Below are 23,863 nucleotides of genomic sequence, written 5' to 3'. Positions count from 1 at the left end.
ACAATTCAAAGTTTAGAAGTGATGTTAAGTGCATGCAGCCTTTTGTAAACTGGATTAACAGTTTTAGGTTTGCAAAATCCAGTGTTTGTGTGTCGGCCTAATACCGTTGCGTGCAACAGCAAATGTGGACGTTTAGTAATACATGAAAAGCACAATTCCAGCCTATTCCATGCGGTTTGCTTAGTGTGCGAATGGCGCGCGACACGTCTCAAGTGAAGGCCTTCACACTTGTGGCCGGCAGGTGGCGATCGAGACACGCTAACGACCGGCGGGGGCTGCCTTATTGCGGACCCCCGCCGAGCTCCTCCTAGCGGCTTTGGAAGCGAAGTGTGACCACGGGCAGTCTTCGCACGGGCTTGTTCTGCGAAAGCCCCCAGCATCTGCAGGGTTGGTCGCCACTCGAGATCGCCGAGCTGCTCTTCGCTGGTCTTTGAAATATAATCGCAATTGCAAATCACTACAACGCAGTTCGTAACGCAGTTCCTTTGTTTAATCAGTAAAACGCAGCCCAGCTGCAATAATAGACCGTCTGAAGGAATCGCTGCGAACAATAGAATCAGTGTCAGTAAGTATACATGATAATGTGCTACTGTGTGTTTTGAAAGGACGCAGCGATGCAATTGTGGCTTTGGACTGTGTATTGCCTATTTGCATTTTCATATTTTATTTATTTACAGTAATCCGTAAACTAGTTAATTAGTCGGTTATAGCATTTCAGCTTATTGTGAGGAAAGTACAGTTTTCTAATTGCTTTCTAATGTCAGTAGATATCTTAACAGTTACCTTAACTTTCACGACTATTCCAAGACGATTACGATAATCTGAGTAAAAAAGAAAAAAGGTCACTTAACACCTTTTCTACTTCATCTGCTGTTTATTAATCTGTGGATTAATATTAATATTTGATCGTTTTTCTAGAGTGACTAGTGAAATACCAGGATTTATAGAAGATGGTTAAACTGGGAATTAATTTACAAGACAAAGGCAGCAAACCGGCCAGCGCGGAGGATGGATTTCAGGCTGTGCCCCTCATCACGCCCCTGGACGTGAACCATCTCCAATACCCGGCGCCAGATAAGGTACGCGCTGGCTGTCTGGCCGTTAAACCGACAGCCGTGTCATTATGTTAATGACAAAGCTATGAACTGCACATCTTCATCAGTCCTACAATACGTCTGTCCCTAAGCACGGAAACAATGACTGCTGATCATTGTTGAAAGTGAGCGAAGCGGAGCAGACTCACGAAAATGCATGTATAATTTAAGTTACACATGTTTAAACGGCGACTCGCCTTATGTGCGTTTCCGTAGTTATTCAGACCCCGATGGACCACGAATCGCCAAACAATAGACAACAGATCGGCCTTAATTACATTTTTTTACACCAGAATTCGTAAATATATGCAGGGTTATCCACAGCTATTGACATATGCCGTTGGACAATCTGCATATGTAAAGGCAGTTAATTTTGATTACTACAGCGTCTGCTGCTGGTAAACAAGGCAGGAGAGCAAGGAATTATACGTGTACCAAAGAACTCACTGTTATTCTAAAATGTTAACTCTTATTAGGGCTACATTTAAACAAATTTTAGTATTACTTTGGAAAATGATATGTATTGTATATAATATTCACGGTGTATTACATGTACTAGCTTAAATAAAACTGTATTAGAATAATTAATTTTTATTTTTTTATAACCTCGTGTCAAGCACAGCATAGATAGTAGATGATCATTACGGTAATTGTAATGGGAAGCGGTGTTGTTTGAGGATGCGTCATTATTTAATTTCTGGGTTTGCAGACTTCCTGTGGAATACCAGGCTGTGTCCGAGGAGCCTGTCTGTGTATCCGCTGTCTTAGAAACGCTGAGATGTAGTTATTTGTTTACCGGTAATAACCTGCGCGCTTAGGCTCCAGTAGCCTGTATGGATGCGGAAAGCTGCTTTGGACCGTGAGCACTGCTACGCTTTTAATGCTTCCTGCGCCGTTTCCTGCGTTTTATCCGACGGGACCTGCGGCAGGTGCAGGTTGGAAGGTAATGAAGCTGTAACGGGAGAATCATCATTGTCTCACAGGGGATGTTTTAACCCCAAAGGACAATGCAATGCATTGTTTAAAATCTGCGCCGGGTTAATAAAGCAATAAATAAATGACAATCGATGTTTGCTTTTCAAGACCAGAACAACAAACGCAAACGTTAAATCGATTTTGGAAATACTGCTGCTGTTGTAAATAAACTGCACTTGATGACTATACTGTCCCTGTAGAAGCATTTACAAATACTTACAAAACCATAGAATTGAATAGGGTTCTGGAATGGACCCAACAATGTACTAAAATGATTTTATTCTATAATTTACCACAGTAATTATTATGGGACTGGAAAAAGTGTAACGTTTGACGTGTGAAAAGGATAATCGTGGACCGAGCAGAAAAAAATAATTTGGGACATGCTTCGAATTTAGCAAAAATAATGATTATCGGTACCTTTAAAGATCACCATTAGTGTCATATTCTGTGACGTTAGAGTGCAGATTAAGAGGCAGAAATGAAATTTCTGGACGTGGGATACATTCCCCAAACAAAAGGAGTTTCCATTAAAGACGGTACAGCGGAGGGGGTTCGGCGACGCCGCGTTTCCCCGCTTCAACACAACAGTTGTCACGGGGGGAAAAAATTGTTATCCTTAAGATTGCTTGACAAACTGACGAGTGTATTGTAGTACAAGATGTGCCGTTTCTTTAGTATTAACAACAGAAACAAGGGTACAGAAAGCAAGAGCCACCCTACGGTTACCAAGGCATGCGAAAGTGCGCTAGCAAGGGTGTGTTGGGTCATTATAATATTTGGATTGAAGTTGGGCGAATTAATGAATTTTAAACATCAAGGCAGCCTCTAGGCCTAAGTACCAGTTGCATTAAAGGAGACCTAAAAATGATGCAATCAGAGATCAATGAAGCTAGCTTTACATCTTCTGACATTTTGGTCAGTACTGCCTAATAGTGTAATACTAGACAACGTTCCACAGGGGCATCCACGGGAAAGAGGAAAAAAAACATTATTAATCCCATTTTGTGGGTCTAAATTGCATTCAATGAAAATTACAATATATATGAGTATTTTCCGCTAGTTTCCGTGGCAAACCTTTGCACAGGCAGGCGTGTTTATCAACGAGTAACCAAGGCAACATTTAGGGTAGAAAATAGGCCAAGGTGGGTACTTTCTGAATCATAATTTGTTTAATTTAGTGGCTTTTACAGTTTCAGGTCAGTCATGTGTCATTTTCCTCCCATATTGCATTTGCATGGTAATTTGCATAATTAGTTTTTGATTTATTAGGTTATTTACTGAAAAAGATTATACTTAGTGTTCAGACCTCAGCTCATGTTAAGTAGAATGGATTCATGGAATCCCAGTGTGTTACCAGTGGGTGGTGTATGCTTCACTGGATTAGAACACCATGCCTCTGACCCAGCAGTCGCCGGTTCAAATCCCAGCATTGGTGAATTTTCACCATTGGATCCCGGAGCAAAGTCCTTAATCTCCAGTTGCTCCCAGGACTGGCTAACACTGCATTCTCAGTTGTATGTTACTCCGGACAAAAGCAGCTGCTCAATAAGTAAAATATAACCAAAACAGTATGAGCCTATTTGAGCGGCCTTGTAAAGGGGGTGAATCTGCATGGATGAGGTTATAGAGACCTGACCAGGCTTGGTTTGCATTTTGCAAGCTGCAATGAGCTGTACCCAGACAAATAAGCAAAAAAAAGGATTTATGATATAAAGACAAAATATATTCACATCCAAGTCAGAGAAGAAACATTATTCTTTACTATGAGCAGTTTATTTGCTCTGTATAATGGAGTAATTGGGAAGTCAACAGAGAAATGAATCTGACAAGTAGTATGTGAATTGGTTATGAATGTTTCTGTCTGTAGTAGTTCTGTAGTACTTTTGTTAACTGCATACTTGTCTGATTACATTACTTAATAGAAATGTATTTGTAAAAATACAAAAAAAAACAAGTGTGAAATGTATTCTAAGGTGTGAAAAATATTTTTTCCTAATTTCACTTCTGAGTAAGTTGTGTGCCAGCGGTAACCAGGCTGATCTCGGCAGCGGCGATGTCAGCGATTGTCTGGGGCAGCATCTTCCGAGGGGGGCCTCGAGCTGCGACACCCTCCCCCCACCAACAACAATTTTCACCACAAGCTGGGGGAGGCCAGCATGCTGGCGGCAAACTGCAAATAGTTATATAAATACCAAAGTGAAAAAACGTTTCTTCCTTATCGCTAATGGCAGAGCTTTGTCAGGAAACAGAGTGCATATTAATTCATTACAGCCAGTATAGAAATTCACCTATATGTGACCCCTCAGCACGAAATGAGTCTTAAGTCGCACTGGTAGAAATACACACATAAGACTCATTTTGTGGTGATGGGTCACATATGTAAAGGTTTATATGTCACCTTGTCATTGGTCTAGGAGTGCGGTTGACTTTGAAGACCATCCCAACCACGTGGCCTACAACAGACTCATGGTGTGTCATTGTGTTCATCTCCCCTCTAGGTCGTGGTCAAAACCCGAACTGAGTATCAGACTGACCAGAAGAATAAAGGCAAGCTGAAGCTTCCAAAGGTGGAGGAACTCACCATAAGCTTCAACGATGGTGTGTCAGAAAGACTTAAGGTAGGACATTGCCAGAACTGTGGCGTTTTATATGGGAACACGGCTCTAAGCAATATTTAAACACCCACATCTTGTTGAACCTATCAGATTGTAGAGAAGGCGGGTCCCAGCAACTAGAAGAGGCGAGACCAAGATATCTGATTGGTTGGTCCTGCCTCCTCTAGTTGCTTGGACCCACCTCTTTTACAATCTGATTGGTTCTCTGGCCCAATCATTTTTCCTTCTGCCCTCAGAACATTTTTGCGTCTGTAAAACTCCAATGAGCTTACTGAGTATAATCTGTACAAATTTTTTTCTGCTTTTAAAATTTAATTTGTGCTCTACGTTGTTTTATGAATATAATACACCAATACTATCAAAACAAATTCCTAACACATGCATTTGTACTTGGCCAATAAAGTGAATTCTGATTCTGATTTAAGTATGTGTGTCCATATTTATGTTTTGCAATGAAGTTACTGTAATCCCCACTACTTTAAGGCTCTGCTTCTGAGTAATATTACACAACCTACAAAAAAATGTTGATTGCGTAGTACAGGGGTGGCCAATCTTATCCGCAAAGGGCCGGTGTGTATGGTAAGGTTTTCACTGTGACTCCCTAATTAGATTACTAATTAGAGGATTGATTGGCTGAAGAGTCCTCACACCTGGGTTTGAACAGTTGACCTAATGGTTATCCCAAAAACCTGCACACACACCGGCCCTTTGCGGATAAGATTAGCCACCCCTGGCGTAATACTTCTGAGGGTGCATTAAACTGGTAATCAATAATAATCAGCAGTACTCAGTTTTTACGATCATATTAAACTAAATTTCTCTCTATGTGCACATATATAACACATTTGAGAAAGCACATGAATGATTGGGAGTGATTTGACAGCAATTCTGATATGACACAAACTCAAGGAACGTGAGATTTGAATAGGCTGACAGTATCGCCGGGTTTCTGTAATGTCTACTGTCTGATAAGCCTAACAGTGTGTTGGTGACTAATTAATTGCTACGAAATAATGAACAGAAAACCTAAGTCAATCTTAGGCGTCTCATTCGTAGACATACTGCAGTTTTTTACAGCTCGGTATCTGTTTGGTGACAGTTCGCCTGTGTAAATGCAGGTGATTTTTGTGAAGATTTGTCGGTATACTTTTCCTTCAGTATATATTTGCTTTAAATTTATGCACCGTTTACTTTTTCCGTTCTGCAAAGTCTTGTGTGTTCATTCGATGGATACATAAAACGTTCCATCTGACGCCAACTGATGTGGGAGGTCAGCATGTCGGCAAAAAAAACAAAGGAAAACGAAAGAATCGTTTTACGTGCAGTTGAATGCACGATGTCATTGACTTTGTCATTTTGGCTATTGAATTGAATTTGACACGCACTGCTAGACTCTTTGAGAACCTGTCGATTCGACATGCAGGGGATGCGCTGCTACAGGAAAATTGCCCTGTAATTACCACTTATTATGCATTTTAAGTCATAATTTAAATGCCATAGGTTACAGATTCAGCTGTCTCATGTAATACTGTTCAACATTTGTTGTGAAAACACTTGGCTTGCGTGTTTTATTTCTGCAGTGGAGATGTCATAGGGCATTGCGAAGCATCACAATTAAGTTGAGGTGGACAGCTTGTTAGATGCAGTTCTGAGTCACAGTTTCTCTTTGGTCTTCGCTGTCTTCTGTAGCTGAGCAATGAGCAGCATTATGAGGTCATCACTGGTTACCGTGGTGATGTCATCATGGTTGCCATAGCATTTTTTTTTTCAGGTGAAGCTTTTAGCAAGCCTGTGTTTCATTTGGCAGTGATAACGAGACAATCTCCAGAGGAGTCAAAAGGGACAGAAAGAGTGAAGTTCAAGATGACCCAACAAGCGTTTTTGCTGATCTAATTGTATTCACTCATGATTTGTTCGTCTCATCTTTCTTGGCAATAGCCTGGGGGTGTTTGTGTCCCTTTGGCAGGTTAGACAAGATCAACTGTTTCATTTTGTAGTCTTAAATGATCTAGCATCTTGTCAGTGGAATCAGACCACTCATCTGCAACGTCCCCGCAGAAGCTACGAAATGTTTCTTCTTACCAGAAGATTCTATATAAATTCCATTTAGTCATGGATAGTGCTTCCATTTTTAAGTTTATATTCCTTCCTTTTATTTGTTGAATAGAGGCGCTAGGTTTTTCCGAAATTGCGTTATTGCCTCGTCACCGGAGTAGCTGCGAAGCCAGTTAGACGAGCTGGATGTAATTTAACTTTTTTAAAAAGGGGAAGAGGGGATTTTGTGCTTTGCACGCATGCAGTGTGGCGTTAATTGAGCACACAGTACGCCGCAAATTGTATTTCAGATTGCATTCAGTGAGACAGAAAAAGGAGTATGGAACACGAGAGGCAAAGGCAATTCATTTTTTTTCCCATTCATCACCTTCAAAGGAACTTAATGATTTTGCTGTCATAGGACCTAAGAGTGTGTGCAGAGCAGCTGAGGTGACTTTTGCATTAGCTGATGGGTTTTTCTCAGTCCACGTTTCATTAAATTAACATCTCAGGGCTTCAATTTTTTGAATTTGAAGGGCTTTAATAGAGGGCCTCAATTTTCCCAGTGACGAGATAAAACCAATCCTGAAATTAATATAACACAACCTTTGTTTCGAAGGTGTCAATGACAAGTCTACCAAAGTCACAATGATGAGGTGGGGGGGGGGGGGGGGGGGATTAGGTTGGGCTAATTTAAGAAAAGACTTCAAAAAATGAAAGAAAAAAAAAATTCAAAATGAACAGAGCTTATATGCACAGTAATATCCTTTCTGCAGTGTATCCAGTCTCACGTTCTGTCTGGAAGTAGCTCAGATGTGAAGAACGGCATGGCTAGTGAAGGATTCCTTCGAAATTCGGGGCTAATTCCATGCATGAACACCTACATCATCATCATCTGCAGATCTCTGAATGTTCCAGATGTTAATTAAGCGCGTCTTTATTTCATCACGGGTTCACGAAAAACAGGCGCGAGCGAAAACGACGTTCCTGGAAATGGAGCCGCTTAGCGTTCGGGCTCTCGGGCACGAGCTGGGGCGAGTCAGCTGCAGTGCTGTGAAATTCTCTCTTTTAAACCCCCCCCCCCACCACTTCCGAACCACGGTGGCCCCAGCCATGACGCAGAGCCATGAGAGCAATTAATGGTTATGAGGCCTGCTTCCCAGTGCTCCCACTGCTCCTCCCAGCCCATCATTAGGAGGAGTAACTGGCTGAGATGCTCCGCAGGAGGACGCTCCCCAGGAGCACTGGGTTTGTTGTTCGGTGTGTTGCATTGTGGGAAATAGCGCGTGCGCTATCAGACCAAGACCAGAGAGCTGCTGGCTGTTTTCCCAGCACTGTCCCTGCAACCCCAGTCAGTTTTAAAATAAGATACTGGAAACCCAAAATACTGGAAACCCAACAACTAATCCTGGCAGGGCATCCAGAGCCATAGTATTCAAGTCTGCGTAAAGTTCACTTAAGGCTCTGCAAGTCTCTGACCTCGTTCGGTTGTCTTATGCGGGGTCATTTACATAATTTTCCTAAATAGCCGCATGTTACTAAGGAGGTCAAGGTCCCCTTGAAGGATTACGTTGAGTGCCTCTGTTTCTGTCCAACTCCGTAGGATAACACGAGAGTCCCAAAGCGCAGCAGTGTGCGTCAGCCCTGATCTCCGCGGTCTTTTGCATACAATCTAATCAGTGACATAAGGTTTTTTTGGAAAGGCAGCCTTCAGCGCTCTCTCTGAACGTCGGCACTTTTAAAATTACAGCGCATGCGGACATTACTTTGAAATCAGTATAATATATAACTGCAAGGATACAGAACAATGCATAACGCAATTAGATAATGATTTTAATAAAGAAATATATTATAAATATATTATTCAGATGAGCAATAAGTTACGTTGCTCTAGGTTGTGTGAAGCTCACTGAAATTATTACCAGTGTTGTCGCTAGGCGAGTGCCGTTATGAATATTGTCACACATTGTCTCAAACAGACTTTCCAGAATGAGGTGTAATTTGAACAAATTTAGAACGTAATTAGAGCCAGAAAAATGTCTGTATGAACCGCAGGGTGGATCGACTGAGCTGTGAGGCCGTCTTGCTGGAGCTTCGTTCATATCGTACCTAAACGGAAGCAGCTCTCCATTTGCGTAAAGTCGACTGCGTATATCGGGATTTACGCAAAAAATAAAATAAAATTGAGATCCATTGAGTTTGGGCAAGTTCTAATGCAGGAAGGCGACATACGCCCATGAGTAAATTTACACATTATCTTTTCATTTATTTAATGCCTTCTTTAGTAAGTTTTTGTCGCAAAATTGAAATACAGGTGCAGGAAAAGATTTCCAATATACAAGATGTGCAAAACTGCCGCAGAAATATATATATTTACCATATGGAGATGCGTGCGGCAATTTTTCACTGTAACAACGCAAATACATATTTATTTTATGTGCATTTGCACTGGTATGACAAGAAGTTATAGTGTATTTTAATGTTTATACCGCAAAATAGGTATGATACTGCCGTATAAAGGGTAAAACGCATGGTAATTTCTTCTCATAACAGCGTAGAATGTGTAACTGTGCACTATGTGCATCCCTACCAGTGCAGCTGTTTGGTATTTGAACACAATAACGACACCAGTATTCCATTCCTGAGCTTCCCTCCTTTTCTCAGCCTTCTTGCATACCCCATTTGTTTCCCAGTAAGTGCCCCAAGTTGAGATTCCTCCTTACTTTTTAACTTATCTGACATTATTTAGGTTCCTATGGAACAACCAGCCTCCCTATACAGCCTACCAGACAGTCCCTACTTCCTGATGAAGCTTTAAGGTCCTCTAGAGGGGGAGAAAGGAGAAAGTGATTGTTCGAGCTGGCTTGGGTCTTTCATTGTGCGTTTTGACTCTTATGAGGTACCTTTCAGTTGAGAACTGACTGACTCTCCTCTCAGAAAAGACCACTAAAAGAAGACATTTCTGGTATAAAGTTCTTTGTCCGGGTACATGCCTGGTGCCAAGTGCCCGGCTTTCAAGCACAGTAGTGGTGTGATGGATTGGGCCACCCTCTGGGTATAGGTGACTTTCCATTATGTGCTAGAGATAATTGTATTAAAAGCTTCGTATGAATTAGGACACGGATGTTATTGGGGGAGAGGCGGAGTCAAGGGACGAGGACTTGCACTGACCTGCGATCAGTGACTAATTATTAATGATATAACGTAGGGTTTGCTCTACATTTGCAGGGTGGTGTACGGATCATCCGGTTAAGCCTGTGATTGGAAGGTTGTTAGTTCGAATCCCATCCTCGGCAGAAACGTCACGTCAGTTAGGCCCTGAGCAAAGCCCTTAAACCCCCCCCCCACAAAATGGTCCAGGGGTGCCAGATAAATGGGTGACATAGATATATGTCATGGGTTTTTCTGGCTTGTGGGAGTTTTACTTACAAATGTTCTGAGGGCAGAACAAAAAAAATTATTGCTTAGCTCTCTGAACCAATCAGATTCTAGAGGAGGTGGGTCCAAGCAACTAGAGGAGGCGTTACCAAGACACCTGATTGGTTGGCCCTGCCTCTAGTTGCTTGAACTCACAATCTGATTGGTTATCTCTCTGAACAAATTGTTTTTCGTCATGCAACATTTTTGTGTAAGTAAAGCTCCCGTGAGTATTTGTCAGCTTTCGCCTTACAGTTTCCCTGTCTGTTAGTGTTTCATTAGAGACAAAAGGGATCAGTTTGAGGTGTTTCACTCTCCAAATCTGTAAAATTCAGAGTTTTTATAAAGTCCCATGTTCCGTATTATAATCCTTGTATGACATAGATGTTCCGAAAGTAGCAAACCTTCATACTACATATGCAACATAGTAATATTCAGTGTTGTATTAGTGTATATAAATATGTGAGTGTATTACTTTGTATTTCTTTGAATGAATGTGCAGTAGGATATGATGAACTAACATCATTTTGTTGGCTAGCGGGATCTTGACATTGTGGATGTTCAGTAAGACACAAGTCATTAAGTGCAGGCACAAAGAATTTCTGGAGGATTCTGAGGAGCACGATCTTCAAAAGCCTTAAGCTGTTCGGTTCTTTGCTTACAAGAACCAAGAAGGTTATTCCAGGCCGGTGGAAATAAGTGGGGCAGGTTGGTTCTACATGATAACTGGAAATGAGTGAGACATGTTAATGCTTTCAAAAGACATTAGAAATGCAGCTTCATGAACCACTTGCAGTATTTTCTGGCCCCACTAGATGGTGCTCTCTGTTCAAAGCATGCTACAAAGTAAGCCAAGAACACAACAAATGGTTCGTGAAGCTTCATTAGGCCATCACTAGAAAAGAGATTGAAAAGACGGCTTTGCGGACATCACAGCGATGTTGAGATTTGGTTGAAAATAGTGAATGGTGAACAGCTTTTTTAGGTCTTTGAACAGATGTCCGTTGAAATATATGTGAATATATATGACCATGCATGCATCACATTTTTATCAGATATTCCCCTTTTTCTGCCACGTAATCTTATTTTCATGGCTGTATTATGGCTGTATGTGGTCCAAAACAGATGTCCATCCTGGGCTAAATTTGGACCAAATCAGACAGCGTAAACACAGGCTAATTTTCAGTGACTATATTTGGTCAAAATAAAGGCCATGAATGACCAGGTTTAGCCCAAAAAGTAATGTCACGGGGACGTCTGCTGCTGGGTGAAAATATGATGTACAATATAATTGTAGTTGTTTCTGAACTAATCCTATACATCAAAAACAAACTCAAGTTTAGCAAGAATGTCTATAAAACTTACGACCATATTTATGAAGAATTCTGCGCATATGACTTCAAAGTATTTGGTACTTGTTGGGTAAAATTAAACACAAATATGGACTCTTGCATTTTTTAAGGCTTCTTTACATTTGTCACAGTACTTTAAATTAGCAGTGCTAGGCTGTCTTTGCTTAGTGTGGGTTAACATTTCTACTAAGCTAATCTGTGAGCTAGCAACATGCTAATTAGCTAACACGCTAATCAGTTAGCGTAACACGCCTGCATGAAACAAAAAGAAATGGGCCTAAGAGGATAGTCAGACCACCAAATGATAGTGACATATCTTGTAAAAAAATGTGTAAAAATATATTTGCTGTGGCATTATAAATGTATTTGTTTATAATGAAGCTGCTATGTTAGCCTCCGCGAGTTAGCTTAATGACAACAGTATTTGTTCAATGATCATTTATTTACCCAGGAAGCAAATATATGTTAGCACTACTAATCATCCTTCGGCGCTGTGTTTGCCGGACCTAATTTGCCTAATCAAATTTGTCAGATTTAGTTTGCCTTCGGTGGCAAGTAGTTTGTATTCAGCCCGACATCACAGTTTTTTTTTTTACGAGATCCTTTGCCACATCTGATTTGCTGCAATAAAGCAAAATAATCTTTAAAAGCCTTGGTCTGTCCTTCAACAGTCATGAGGATCCGAATGGGGCTGCATTCTGAGCACAGCGTCAGCCTCTCAAGTGCAAAGCTCAGGAACAGGAAGGCAGACCTGTCCAGCATTTCAAGCATTATAATGAAATCGAATATGAACCAGGCACAGAGAAATCTACAGGGCCAGACTCACGAGCTTATTTTTTCTTTTATTGAATATTGTCCCCACTACAAATTTCTGTAAATCCCTCATTGTGTCCTGCATGAATTTTCATCGAAATCCTCTTTGACGAAAATAATATATTATACGGAGCGATCCATGAGCGCTGGATACAGTCCTTTCGAGGGATTACTTTATGACACCCGCGGATAAAACCGGCGTTGGAATTGACTGGCGGCCTTCCGGAATGATGGATGGATCACATGTTGGACCGTTGGAGCGGAAGCCTGCTGTCACTCGTCACCATGACAACATTCATATGTACAAACGATGGAGCTGCTGGAGTCTGCAGAATAAAGGTCAGGATGAAACTGGTCGGAGGAAGCATTTGTCTGTGTCAGAGCAAGGAAAGACGGGGGAGAAGGCAGCTCATCTGTGTTATAAGACAAATAAATCAGAGAAAATGTATCCAAAACAAAACAGAAGAGCTGTGGTCTGTATCACAAAGCAGGATTTCTTGCTTAGCTGGATAACTTGTAGGATTTAAGGTAGTTTGTGCTAAACGTAAATGAACGAAGATAAAAGTCCATTTCAACTGGACTACCTTAAAGGGGCAGTTCACCCTAAAACTGAAAAATATATGTTTTATAGGGACTATCTATCCATCGAGGTTCTTCTGCTGGCAATTGCCTAGTTTTGGAGATATTGGCTGTAGAAATGTCCGGCTTCGCTCGAATGCAATGGGAGTGAACAGAATTCCTTCTGTGGTGATTAAAGTGTCAGGAAAAAATACATTAGAGAAATTCAACAGCAACATCTCTTACCAGAAATCATGACCCAGTTACTCAAGATAATCCGCAGTCTTTGTAGTTAACGCAGTTTAATGAAGGAATTATTTTCTTCTGCCGGACTCCACACACCAATCGAATTATTCCACAGTAGATAGTGCCGGGGTGTCGCTGCTTGTATCTTGATATGATTGGGGTGTGGAGTTTGGTAGGAGAAAATAGTTCATTCATTAAACTGCTCATCGTGTGGATAATCTTGAGTAACCACGTCATCATTTCTGGTACAGTAAGAGGCATTGCTGTTGGATTTTTCTAATGTAGCTTTTTTGGTGCTTCAATCACCACATAAAGATTGTCATTAACTCCCATTATATTCGAGAGAAGCCTAACATTTCTACAGGCAACATCTCCAAACCTAGGCAACTGGCAGCAGAACAACCCAAATGGAGAGACAACACCAAAGTCCCTCTAAAACATATCTTTTTCAGTTTTGGGTGCATTGTCCCTTTAAATCTGACATGTTAGCCAAGTGCATGACAGTACAATGAATGTTGTATGAAATGTATAAAATAATTCAACATGTACAGTGAGTTATTTACTATGGGGGGGGGGAGGGGTTTACAGTGCATCTGAATCATAATCCCACCTACTTGCATGATCTGTATTGCCATGGAGGACGTATATTTTTTAGTGGGATGATGCACGGGAGGTTCTGAGAAGGCCTTGTCTACAAGGTGGCGCAGTGACAGCTACAGGCATGGGGAGTGCCATGCCAAATCCGCCCCCACAGCATTGGGGGGGTAGAAAAATGGGTGGAGGCAGATGGGTGGGTGAAAAAAACACAAACTCACAGAGTTTTCCGTCAAGCCATCTGGGTGGATTTCCACCATGTTCTGTGGAACATTCCTGTGGAATCCTCCCTGCCCTTGGTTACTAAGACAGATAGCTGCAGTAGGGTTTAGCTGCTCTCGGCCTGTTTTTCTTCATCTTATCTTCAAAAGGCTCCACGTCCGCAGTAGCAATAGCACCTTTCCTTCTTTCAATTAAACTTTGAATGTTCCACTTAGGGAGAATCCGTAACGTGGGAGTACGTTTGGGCTATTTGTTGTCTCTGGTCCTGGCCAAGCCTCTATTGTCCACAGTGTCTGGACTAGCTACAGCGTATCATTTTTTTTTGCAGTTTGAACTGTAACTTCTGAAAGTTTGTAAACTGAAGGACGAACCAGCTGTGCATAAAAATATAAGCCATGGAAACAATTGAGCAAACAATACAATATGCTTGCTTGGGGGTTTGCAATGCTAAAATTACACACAAAAGTTGGTAATATTCTTGCTGTTTTGTGGAGCAAGGCCTCTGTTTAATTTAGCAGAGAACCAAAGGGAGCTGGAATCCTACTTAGAAACTGCTTTTTACCCTTCAGTTACTATACAATTTATATTTCACGAATGCATGATGGTCTAATACTTTCACCTGCAGATACTGGAATTAAGTGCTTAAATTCTTAGCGCACTTATTTTACAGCCTTCACCAGGGACGGATTATGGGTTGTGTGGGCCCCTGGGAAAAACGTTTGTGAGGGCCCCCCCCCCCCCCACCAGCACCACCAGCATCACCACCACAACCACCACAATTCAAGGGCCCTTGGCAGCCAAACGCCCTCCCTGTAGGGTCAGGGGCCCTTGTAGGCAGAGGATCAAAGAATGTAGTAAAATAGACAAACGAAAATACATTGTTGATAAGCGTTGCAAATTGTTTTGGGCTAGGGGCCCCACGGGCCCCCTGCACCCCAAGGGCCCCTGGGCAGCGGCCCCGCTGGCCCGGTCCGTAATCCGTCCCTGGCCTTCACTGCATGTGGCCAGATTGTAGATCTGATCTTAAAGTTACACTTTGGGTTGCTTCCATATCTTGTATCTTAGCTCAAAACACACCCCAGTAACCATCCAATACTCCCATGTAGTTCTGTATTCGTTGACTTGCCCATTAGTGCACCTTGTTTGGCTAATCAATACCTCATTGAGTTATTTAACAAATTAAATTAATTTTGCTGGCGGTGAAATTTCATAGATGTGTGGAATGACTGGGGTTGAGAGGCATGGAACTTAAACGGTGTTCATCTAACCATCCAGCAAAATATCAGTCACTTTTTGGATTACAGAAGAGATCCTTGTTAGTTTTTATTGTGTAACTCTGATTTGCATATGTTCAAATGTTAGTTTCTGTTTTTGGTAACACCTTCTGTGAATGTCATTTGTAGAAGAATCTACAAACACATTCATAACACATTATAATGCATTCATAAAGATATAAATATTTATAAAAGGCATAACACATTATAGCCACGTTTATGATGCTTTATGAATCTCTCATTTATATTGTATTATGGATACCTTCATAATGCAGTAAAATATCCTTAATTCTTATGCTAACCGTTATAATGCATTATCAAGGTATCTGTATTGCATTTTAGATAACTTTACATGATAATAAGTATTATAATGAACACTATAATGCCTTATGACTGTCAGTAGAAGATGCTGTAATGCTTCATTAATTCTTACACTGACCATTATGATGCATTATGAAGGTTTTATGGGCTTATTTATAGTGCATTATAGATCACAGCTTCAAGGAAAGTGTTACTGTGTTTTTTTTATGTGGAGATATACACTTCATGCCCAGATAAACAGTACTGTGAACATGCAGTATATACAGTATTTCTATATATAGGGCTGTCATTGTGACTGAATGGGCTCTTTCTCTGTCCTGGATGGCTGTGCTTGTAGTTCTTCCTGTGGGTTCTGTTTGCATGCTCTGTTTTCTGTCATTAGGTGACATAGTGTCTCCATACCTCTGGTGTGGCCCTGAGATGGGCTGGTGTTCCACCTCGGCTCTGTGCTTGCTGGGATGGCCTTCAGGTTCCCACAACACCCTCGGTTAGCAGTCATGGGCTTATGGAAATAGGTGAATGGAAGGATTGATATATACAGTGGTCTCGGAAAACCTGAAAGCTGAGATACTTGTTTAACTCAGTAAAAATATTGCTAATTTATTGGTCTTATAACAAAAATCAGCAATATTTTCATTTACAAAAAGATAAACATCACTTTAGAAACAAGCAGTAGTTTTAAGTAAAACATTTGTTTCAAGTAGTAATAAATTGAAACCCAAATTATAGTTGTAAATGAACTGTTCTGAGTTAAAATGTTCATTGATAAGCATTATTCAACAGTTAGTTCCGACCAAGAAATCTGACTGGAACAGAGGCATTCTATGACGTTTCACATCAGCTGTATCACTCCGCTTTACATATAACTCGTTTCCTCCAACAGGGAATCGGTGCTTGGCTAGTTCTCTCGTGGTGGCTTTTGAGAACCTGCTTGCGTTTCCACCGGTTTCAAAAATGGACATAGCGGAAGGAGAGTAAATTTAATTTCATATGTATTCCGTTTTGATTGATTAATTTTGATCTGTTTCGGATTTTAAGGTTTTATAAGCTGCAGAAACGAAAAAAAAGTCTCGTTACGTTATGCCTGTATCTGTTCGTTCCCCCATTTGTGTGTCAGTTTATTCTCGCGCGCTATTTAGCTCTGTCCTTTTAAGGATCGCGCAATAAAAGCCTATGCAAATAACTGAACTTTGCAGTCCGCCCGATGAGCTCTTCGCCGCTCGAGCGCTACAATATTTTATTTATTAGACCTGTGCCATGGTTTTCATTTGCAATGCAAAATTATTCCGCTAATAAGCCGGCTAGTTGTTTCACTTCTGGCACCTGCGATGTTAGAAAAAACTATATCAATTTTCTGGGCATGTGGAAGGTTTGAACGCAAAAGCCTGTCCCACTTTCGCTGATGTTATCGGAACTATTTTTCTTTACGGAGGCCCGTAAATGTTTAACTAAATAAACAAAATATGCTGTGTCTCATTACTGTTACCTTATAAATGCTACTCGATGAACTGTTGTATAAAAGCAATAACATACTCGAAGTCATGCGATTGAACTAAAAATGCATCGCGGCTGTGATTCGGTCCTATGCCAATGCCTACGACCGAATCACAACTGCAGTGTATATTGGAGTACAACCGCAATCCTTCTTGTATGTCCATCCATCCATCCATTTTCCAAACCGCTTATCCTACTGGGTTGCGGGGGGCCTTCTTGTATGTTATTGCTTAATTATTGAGTGCTTTTTAATTAGTCACACCTTTGCAAAAACATAAAATGCCAGACATTTGTGTTTAGTATTCTTTTGGAAGCCAATAACTACAATTGCAATTAATAGCAAAATAGCAAGAACAGAACTGAATGAGTAAAAAAAATATGACAATGAAAAGAAAATGTCTGTGCGGAAGATATGTGAATATATGTTAAATATTGCTCTTCAATGGACTTTACTTATGAAACCAATAAATTTGCAACGTTTTTACAAAATTAAGCAAGCATCCTAATACTTTCCGTGGCGCTTTGTGTCAGATTTGATTACTATTCCGTTCCATATCCTCTCTTCATAACCAGTACAATTTTAAGCAAATATGAATGAGGGATTATTAAAAGCGACATCCAAGGCTTGTTATTTTCATCACTCAGCTTGCAGGACTCTGATCTGTAAGCTAACAGACATTCAGAATCCTTTTATTCTTCTTCAAAGAAATTTTGTTTTATATACCGAAGTCTTGAAAGATGAATTGACAGGAAGGGATTTGCAGAGATGAATGCTGCAGATAATTTCCTTCTTTTAAACAATTTTTGCATGTCTTTTGTTCTAATTCTTTGTCTTATTCCCAAGATACAAAATAATGCATAGAGAGGATTGGAATTAAGATGACGCCATCAACAACAACAGTAATAAAAATATAAGTAATGGCAATGATACTAAGTAGTCAGGGACGGAGACGGATTATGGGTTGTGTGGGCCCCCCCCCCCCCCCCCCCCCCCGACACCACCAGCACCACAATTCAAGGGCCCTTGGCAGCCAAACGCCCTCCCTATAGGGTCAGGGGCCCTTGTAGGCAGAGGATCAAAGAATGTAGGCCCTCTAAAATAGACAAACGAAAATACATTGTTGATAAGCGTTGCAAATTGTTTTGGGCTAGGGGCCCCACGGGCCCCCTGCACCCCAAGGGCCCCTGGGCAGTGGCCCCGCTGGCCCGGTCCGTAATCCGTCCCTGTAAGTAGTGCTTCATAATACTAAAAGCAAAACTAATATTATTATGGTTTTTGTTGCTAATGCTCAATAGTATTATTGTCAATGCAGTGAAGTTCAGCAAGTGACCTCATCCTTTTAAACTGAAAAATCCCTTTTAAACAATAAATCGTCAGTGAATGTATGAATTGTAACATGCCACCCTGGACGATGACATCTGGTGAGGCGGGGCATTCCGCTGTCATGATTGGCTGTCACCAAGGTGTCCAAGACCTGCTGTTCTCATCCCCGCTGTTCTGATTGGGCACGGATCACAAGGGAGAATATAGACCGAGGGATGTGGCAGACTGCATGTAGACCACCTAGCAGGGACATTGCTGCCTGGACAATCCCATAGAGCCTGACTCTATGTGGCAGATGATCAAAAATGACAAAGAAGAGCGAAACAGCTGTGCATCATTTTAGACAATGTATCAGTGATGAACTGGCAGTTTTAGAATCAAACAAATTCTATTATCAACTTTATCTCTTCAAGATACGAAAAAATTATTCTTTGTGTACATAGTGTCCAACAGTCCCCACAATTAACGAGATGTTACTCAACACTAATCTATTTGATAAGTACTCGTTATCAGGATCTGACGCAGTCATTATCAATACTGTTGATGCTATGCAATTCAGTTCAATTCGTTTTTATATAGCGCCTTTCACAACAGAGTCGCCCCAAGGCGCTTTACATGGGTGTAATACTTCCCTACATCATTTATAAAGAATAATTCAAAAACAGGGAAAAGGTAAGAGGAGTGAAAGAAAGAAAGCATGATGACAACAGAGGAGAAGAATCAAAAATTCCAAGTGAGGAAGAAAAACCTCTGGGGGGTCCAAGGGTAATTGGCTGCCCAAGACCCCCCCCCCTTGCATGCTAACATTATAGGAAAAGCAGAAAGTGGGCTTGCTTGCAAAAAGCAAGGTATAAACTGTGGTCAAGGTGTAATTCTATGTAATTGACTTAAGCGATTGGCTCATTGTTCTGCAGGTCACCATCCTCATTGTATTGGCCCTGGCGTTCCTGGCCTGCATCGTTTTCCTCGTGGTTTACAAGGCCTTCACCTATGACCCCAGCTGCCCCGATGGTTTTGTGTACAAGGTATGTAGGGTTGACAATCAAAATTGTGATTTTTTTTTTGCCTCCCCTAGCTATTTCCCATTAATGATGGATCTGTGTAGGATTTCCGGAAGTACGGCGGAGATTTCGACGTGAAATGCTGAGCTGAGTTTGGAATGTCTTCATATTTTGATTTTTTTTTACTTGCATGGTTTCATGCATAGGTTTTAAGTACGGTTTGGATCTGCTGGAGTCTTTGGCTTGACAGCCGATGTACCCGTGATACTTAAAGTAATGCCGAGATCAAGGCGATTTCTGCAGCCGTATGTCGCTGAAAATCTGTCGTCTTATTTATTTTCTGGTTTTGTTCTTTCCCAGCATAAGCGCTGCATACCTGCCTCACTGGAGGCTTACTATACCGCGCAGGATCAGAACACCAGGGGGCGCTTCTACACAGTTATTAGTCACTACAGCATGGCGAGGCAGGCCACCGCCCACTCCACTTCGCCTTGGCTCTCTGCCTCCGCCCAACATAACCCCAAACCGCCGATCAAGGACGGCCAGTGAGTCTCAGCTGAAAAACGACATCTTTCATGTGCCGCGTTTGCTGTGGACACATCGCCTGTGAGAGCAGCTATCCATCTGCGTAACCTGTGTCTCTTTAGTCTTCAATTCATTTATTGTTACTGTTGTTTATAGTTGTTTTTTTTTTGTTGAAGTTGGAACAACCGTTTTCGCAAAAGCATGAACTTAATGTCAGAATGTATAAATAATTATGTTTTTTTTTTTATCCACAGCTGAATATATCTGAGTACCTGTTTCATCTCTGGTTTGCTAGCGGTAGGACTCTAGTAAAAAAAGGGAAAGGTGGATTGAATTATAATCTGTTCCTTTTATTAGTGATGGACAAAATGACTCCTCATAAACCATTTGCTGTATTTTTGACATTACTTGATGGTGCTCTTGGTTTGGGACATACTTTGTCTCCTTTTTTGAACAGAGAGCGCCATCTAGTGGGGTCAAAAAATACAGCAAATGGTTCATGAAGCATCATTTCATCCATCACTACTTTTTACCAAATCGTCGGGAAATGTCTCTTGTCTAAAAGAGATTTCTTTTTCATTCCACAATGACCACCTGTTCAGGACTGTTTAAGACCAATTAGCCATATATGCCAGCTGGATTAAGTTGTAGATGTAATTTTCAGTATGAGTAATTGAGTTTAGGATGGTTAATGAAAATGGTACCTTGATTTGTATGTAATATATGTAAAAACATCTTGGGTAGTTTTGTCATGTTCTGTCTTTGCATTGTATATTGTTAGAACTGTATATGTTTCTCTGGAAGTGTGGGATTTGTTTAAAGGTGCCAAAGGAGAAATGTTAAACCAGATACAAAATGCTAGTAATAATGGTTTAGGAGAGCTGAGGGTTCAAACAATCGAGTTTAACTGAACGCGCCTTTTAAACGATCACTTTGCAGGTTCAGTTTCTTTAGCCAAGTTAATTAAAAATGATAATTTAAATGAGTTTAAAGCGAACAATTTTCTCAATATCCGTGGTGTCATGTATCCATATTTAGCAGTCTTGAGAGTTTTTAAGCTTGTGTCTCTTTATTACAAATAAAAATAGTGTGTCCAATGTACCTAATAAGTCTTTGCTGTGTTTCATGAAGAAATATGCAGTTGTAAAGGGAAATGTTTGATCTAAGTACTAGTGATGAACAAATGAAGTTTCATGAACCATTTGCTGTATTTTCCGACACCACTAGATGGTGCTCTATTCAAAACAGGGCTCAGTTCAAGCCCCAAAGCAAATCATGAGAAACATCTAATGGGGTAAAAATATAACAAATGATTCATGACATTTCATTTGGCCATCACTGCTAAGTACTCTTGGCCTTAAAGTATTGTTGGATCTTATAGGACAAAATGGACTGGCAACCCGAATTTGACGACAGAGAATATTAATAATCATGGGCAACTACAAGTTGTAAAAAACATGTATTCAATTCTATTAGAAACCAGTACCAACTCCAACATACCTACTGTAAACTATAAATGTCACATGCCATGAAAATGGAAAATGTTCACACGAGTCACATGACAGCTGTTACATTTATGCATAAATTTCCACAAGCAGTTAGTCTGAATAATAAAATAGTAATTAATGCAGTGATATTATACAGCTGGGGACTCAGACAATGACAATATATTCATGTTTCCATTTTCTCTAGCCCTCTGCTTTCAGTGAGTTTAACTAATTCATGAGGCGAAATGGGTTTTGTTTTGATCTTTCCGTTGTCAGGATAAATAGTTTCGGACACCGAATTGTCTTCTAGTTGCCACATGCGGATTGATGTGAGTAGCATTATTTGTTAAAGAATACGGCGGAGCCCTAAGTGCAAAAAGAGGGGAAAATGTTTTTTTGTAGTGATGTTTGTGTTTGAAGTGCATTCGGCTTGCAGTATTACTACTACTTACATACTAATACTAGTATTAATACTAGTATTATTGCAGAGGTGAGAAGGTGATGCATTTTACAATATTACAACAGCAATGTTATTTTCCAAAAGAGAGAGTGCATATTTTAAATGGCAAGAAAATAGTAATTAAATGAGTTATTTCAATGTTACAATATTTCAAAGTTTTTTTCATTTGTTACATGCAGTTGCTCTTGTACAGAATACAGCGAAATCCTTATTCTGGCAGGTTCACTGACTGCTACATAAAATTCATCAAAAAAATGTAATCTCAAAAATAGACGAGGTTTTACCTCCTTTACCTCTGTGGACCAGCCCCTTCTGAATATTACACACCCCAGCCAGCATGACCATTTCGCAGGGGTTGGGAGACAAGGTGAACTATATTCTGTACATTGACTGGTTGGACGCCATCCATCCTGGGGGACTTCAGAGTGTCTTGGGAATAACAAGCGCAAGGAAGCTGTTGCATGCATCTTTCGCTGAGGGCAGAGGCCAAACGTTTGCAGCTCTGCCTCTATGAGGCAGCAGTTAATGATGCAGTTAGCATCGCAGACGAATGCATTGCAGCATCCCACCAGATGCTATTTTCAGGCGAGAGCAAAATCTATTTTGAGTGTGATTAATAGGTTAGAATCTTTAATTCACGTTCCGAGGGAATACAGAACATGTTTCCCTCATTATACCGCTGGTCTAATTTCTAGTAACCGAAATGTGGATACAAATGTGGGTTTCTAATTCACATTCCTAGTGATTCCTTAAGCACTGCCTGCTGTTTTGTTTACATATGTATTTTGTCAATACACCCAAAGGAAAACTCTAGGCTTATCTGAAACTGGGTCAACAGAAGCATGTTTCCACTGACAAAAAAAAAAACTTCGGGTATCCAGTGCCTGTGATTGGCGTCTCAAAGAATACGACTCCACTGAAGAAGATTAAGTTTGCTCCAAAGCCTCTGTTATGCGCTGCCTTACACTCGTCGCCCAAGTCTATTCTCATGTGCCACACAAACTAACTCTGACTTAACCATCACGTTGTGCGCGTCATTTTCTGTCTTCCTCGGAGAAATAACCAAGAAACGCAACCGCATCTTCAATCACGTGAATGCCACAGCAGTTGCGGGAAATGTAGCTTTTGGTACTTAGGATTTACAATGAGTAAACAAAGCAACTGGTCCTCACCTGTGCACTCCTAACTTGTGGAATCCTTGTGAAAGCAAACCAAATGTGAAAGCAGAGAATGCATTAGAGCCAGTTGCCCGTTTCAGGCAGGGAAAATGAGGTTATATCCATGATAAACTTTAGCAGTTACTTGTACTGGAAATACAGCAGTTCTTGGTTCAAAGTAGCATCGCGTACATCTTTGACTGACGACTGACTTTATTTTTACTACAACAGACACATATCTGCTTATTGGTATGATTCTGGAGATGTTTACAGTGCAGGACTAAGTTAGACATGACCTACATTTTTTTGCGCCATTTTTGGTCAGTGCCTATGATTTGTCCTGTGAAATATTTCATGAATGAAGGTTTAATAATTTAGGAAAATCGCATCTGAATCCTCCCCAGGGCCGAGTCCCACTAAGTACAATTGAGTTAATGCAGACAGGCGTCTAAAAATACCAGACACTCATCCTCTTCCTCTTTTGTGGAGCGTTTTCTTTTTAGGTGAAACCACCTCTTGGTTATTTCAATGCTGATTTCAGTAGCTGTGCCTGTACTGCAGACATGAACATTATAATTGTGAATAGGCACACGAATTTAAATCTAAATACTGAAAATAATGTCCGGTGATTACTAATCTAAGGATAAATGGTCTAGATAGGAGTGCTTATAATGTCAAGCTGTCTGCCATTACTTTCCTAAAGTCCCCGGCCGCTAATGCGCTGGTTCTCTATTGTGCACTTTCTGCATTTCAATTTTCACCTGCTGATTAGTTAATAGAGTAGCAGCCGTCAGGAGCCACTCAGCAGGGAACATTGGGTTGTTATATAGATAATGTTACGAGTCCTGCTGTACTGCAGGAGAAGGTTATCGGCTCGGTGACGGAAAGAGAAGTCCT

At 40.8% G+C, this 23,863-nt stretch overlaps 1 protein-coding gene across 1 annotated transcript; it reads left to right on the top strand.

Moving 5' to 3' along the window:
- The first annotated feature begins 307 nt into the window (after window positions 1-307).
- Window positions 308-20,963, top strand: nsg2 (neuronal vesicle trafficking associated 2). The gene is made up of 6 exons (XM_048995358.1): window positions 308-565; window positions 919-1,079; window positions 4,571-4,690; window positions 19,251-19,361; window positions 19,698-19,882; window positions 20,117-20,963. The coding sequence occupies exons 2-6, from the start codon at window positions 951-953 to the stop codon at window positions 20,118-20,120; spliced, it is 549 nt and encodes a 182-aa protein (XP_048851315.1). The 5' UTR covers window positions 308-565; window positions 919-950; the 3' UTR covers window positions 20,121-20,963.
- Window positions 20,964-23,863: the final 2,900 nt, after the last annotated feature.

This window comes from Brienomyrus brachyistius, chromosome 24, assembly GCF_023856365.1.
Source record: "Brienomyrus brachyistius isolate T26 chromosome 24, BBRACH_0.4, whole genome shotgun sequence".
In the NCBI taxonomy this organism is placed as follows: Eukaryota; Metazoa; Chordata; class Actinopteri; order Osteoglossiformes; family Mormyridae; genus Brienomyrus; species Brienomyrus brachyistius.
Note: the sequence above shows the minus strand (reverse complement) of the source record. Positions and strands in the feature narration are given on the sequence as shown.

Bases quoted from the DNA above. Each gene is read 5' to 3' on its own strand.
- nsg2 (XM_048995358.1), top strand. From the start codon at position 951: ATGGTTAAACTGGGAATTAATTTACAAGACAAAGGCAGCAAACCGGCC. The intron at 1,080-4,570 runs GTACGCGCTGGC...TCTCCCCTCTAG, and splicing joins AATACCCGGCGCCAGATAAG to GTCGTGGTCAAAACCCGAAC. The intron at 4,691-19,250 runs GTAGGACATTGC...ATTGTTCTGCAG, and splicing joins GTGTGTCAGAAAGACTTAAG to GTCACCATCCTCATTGTATT.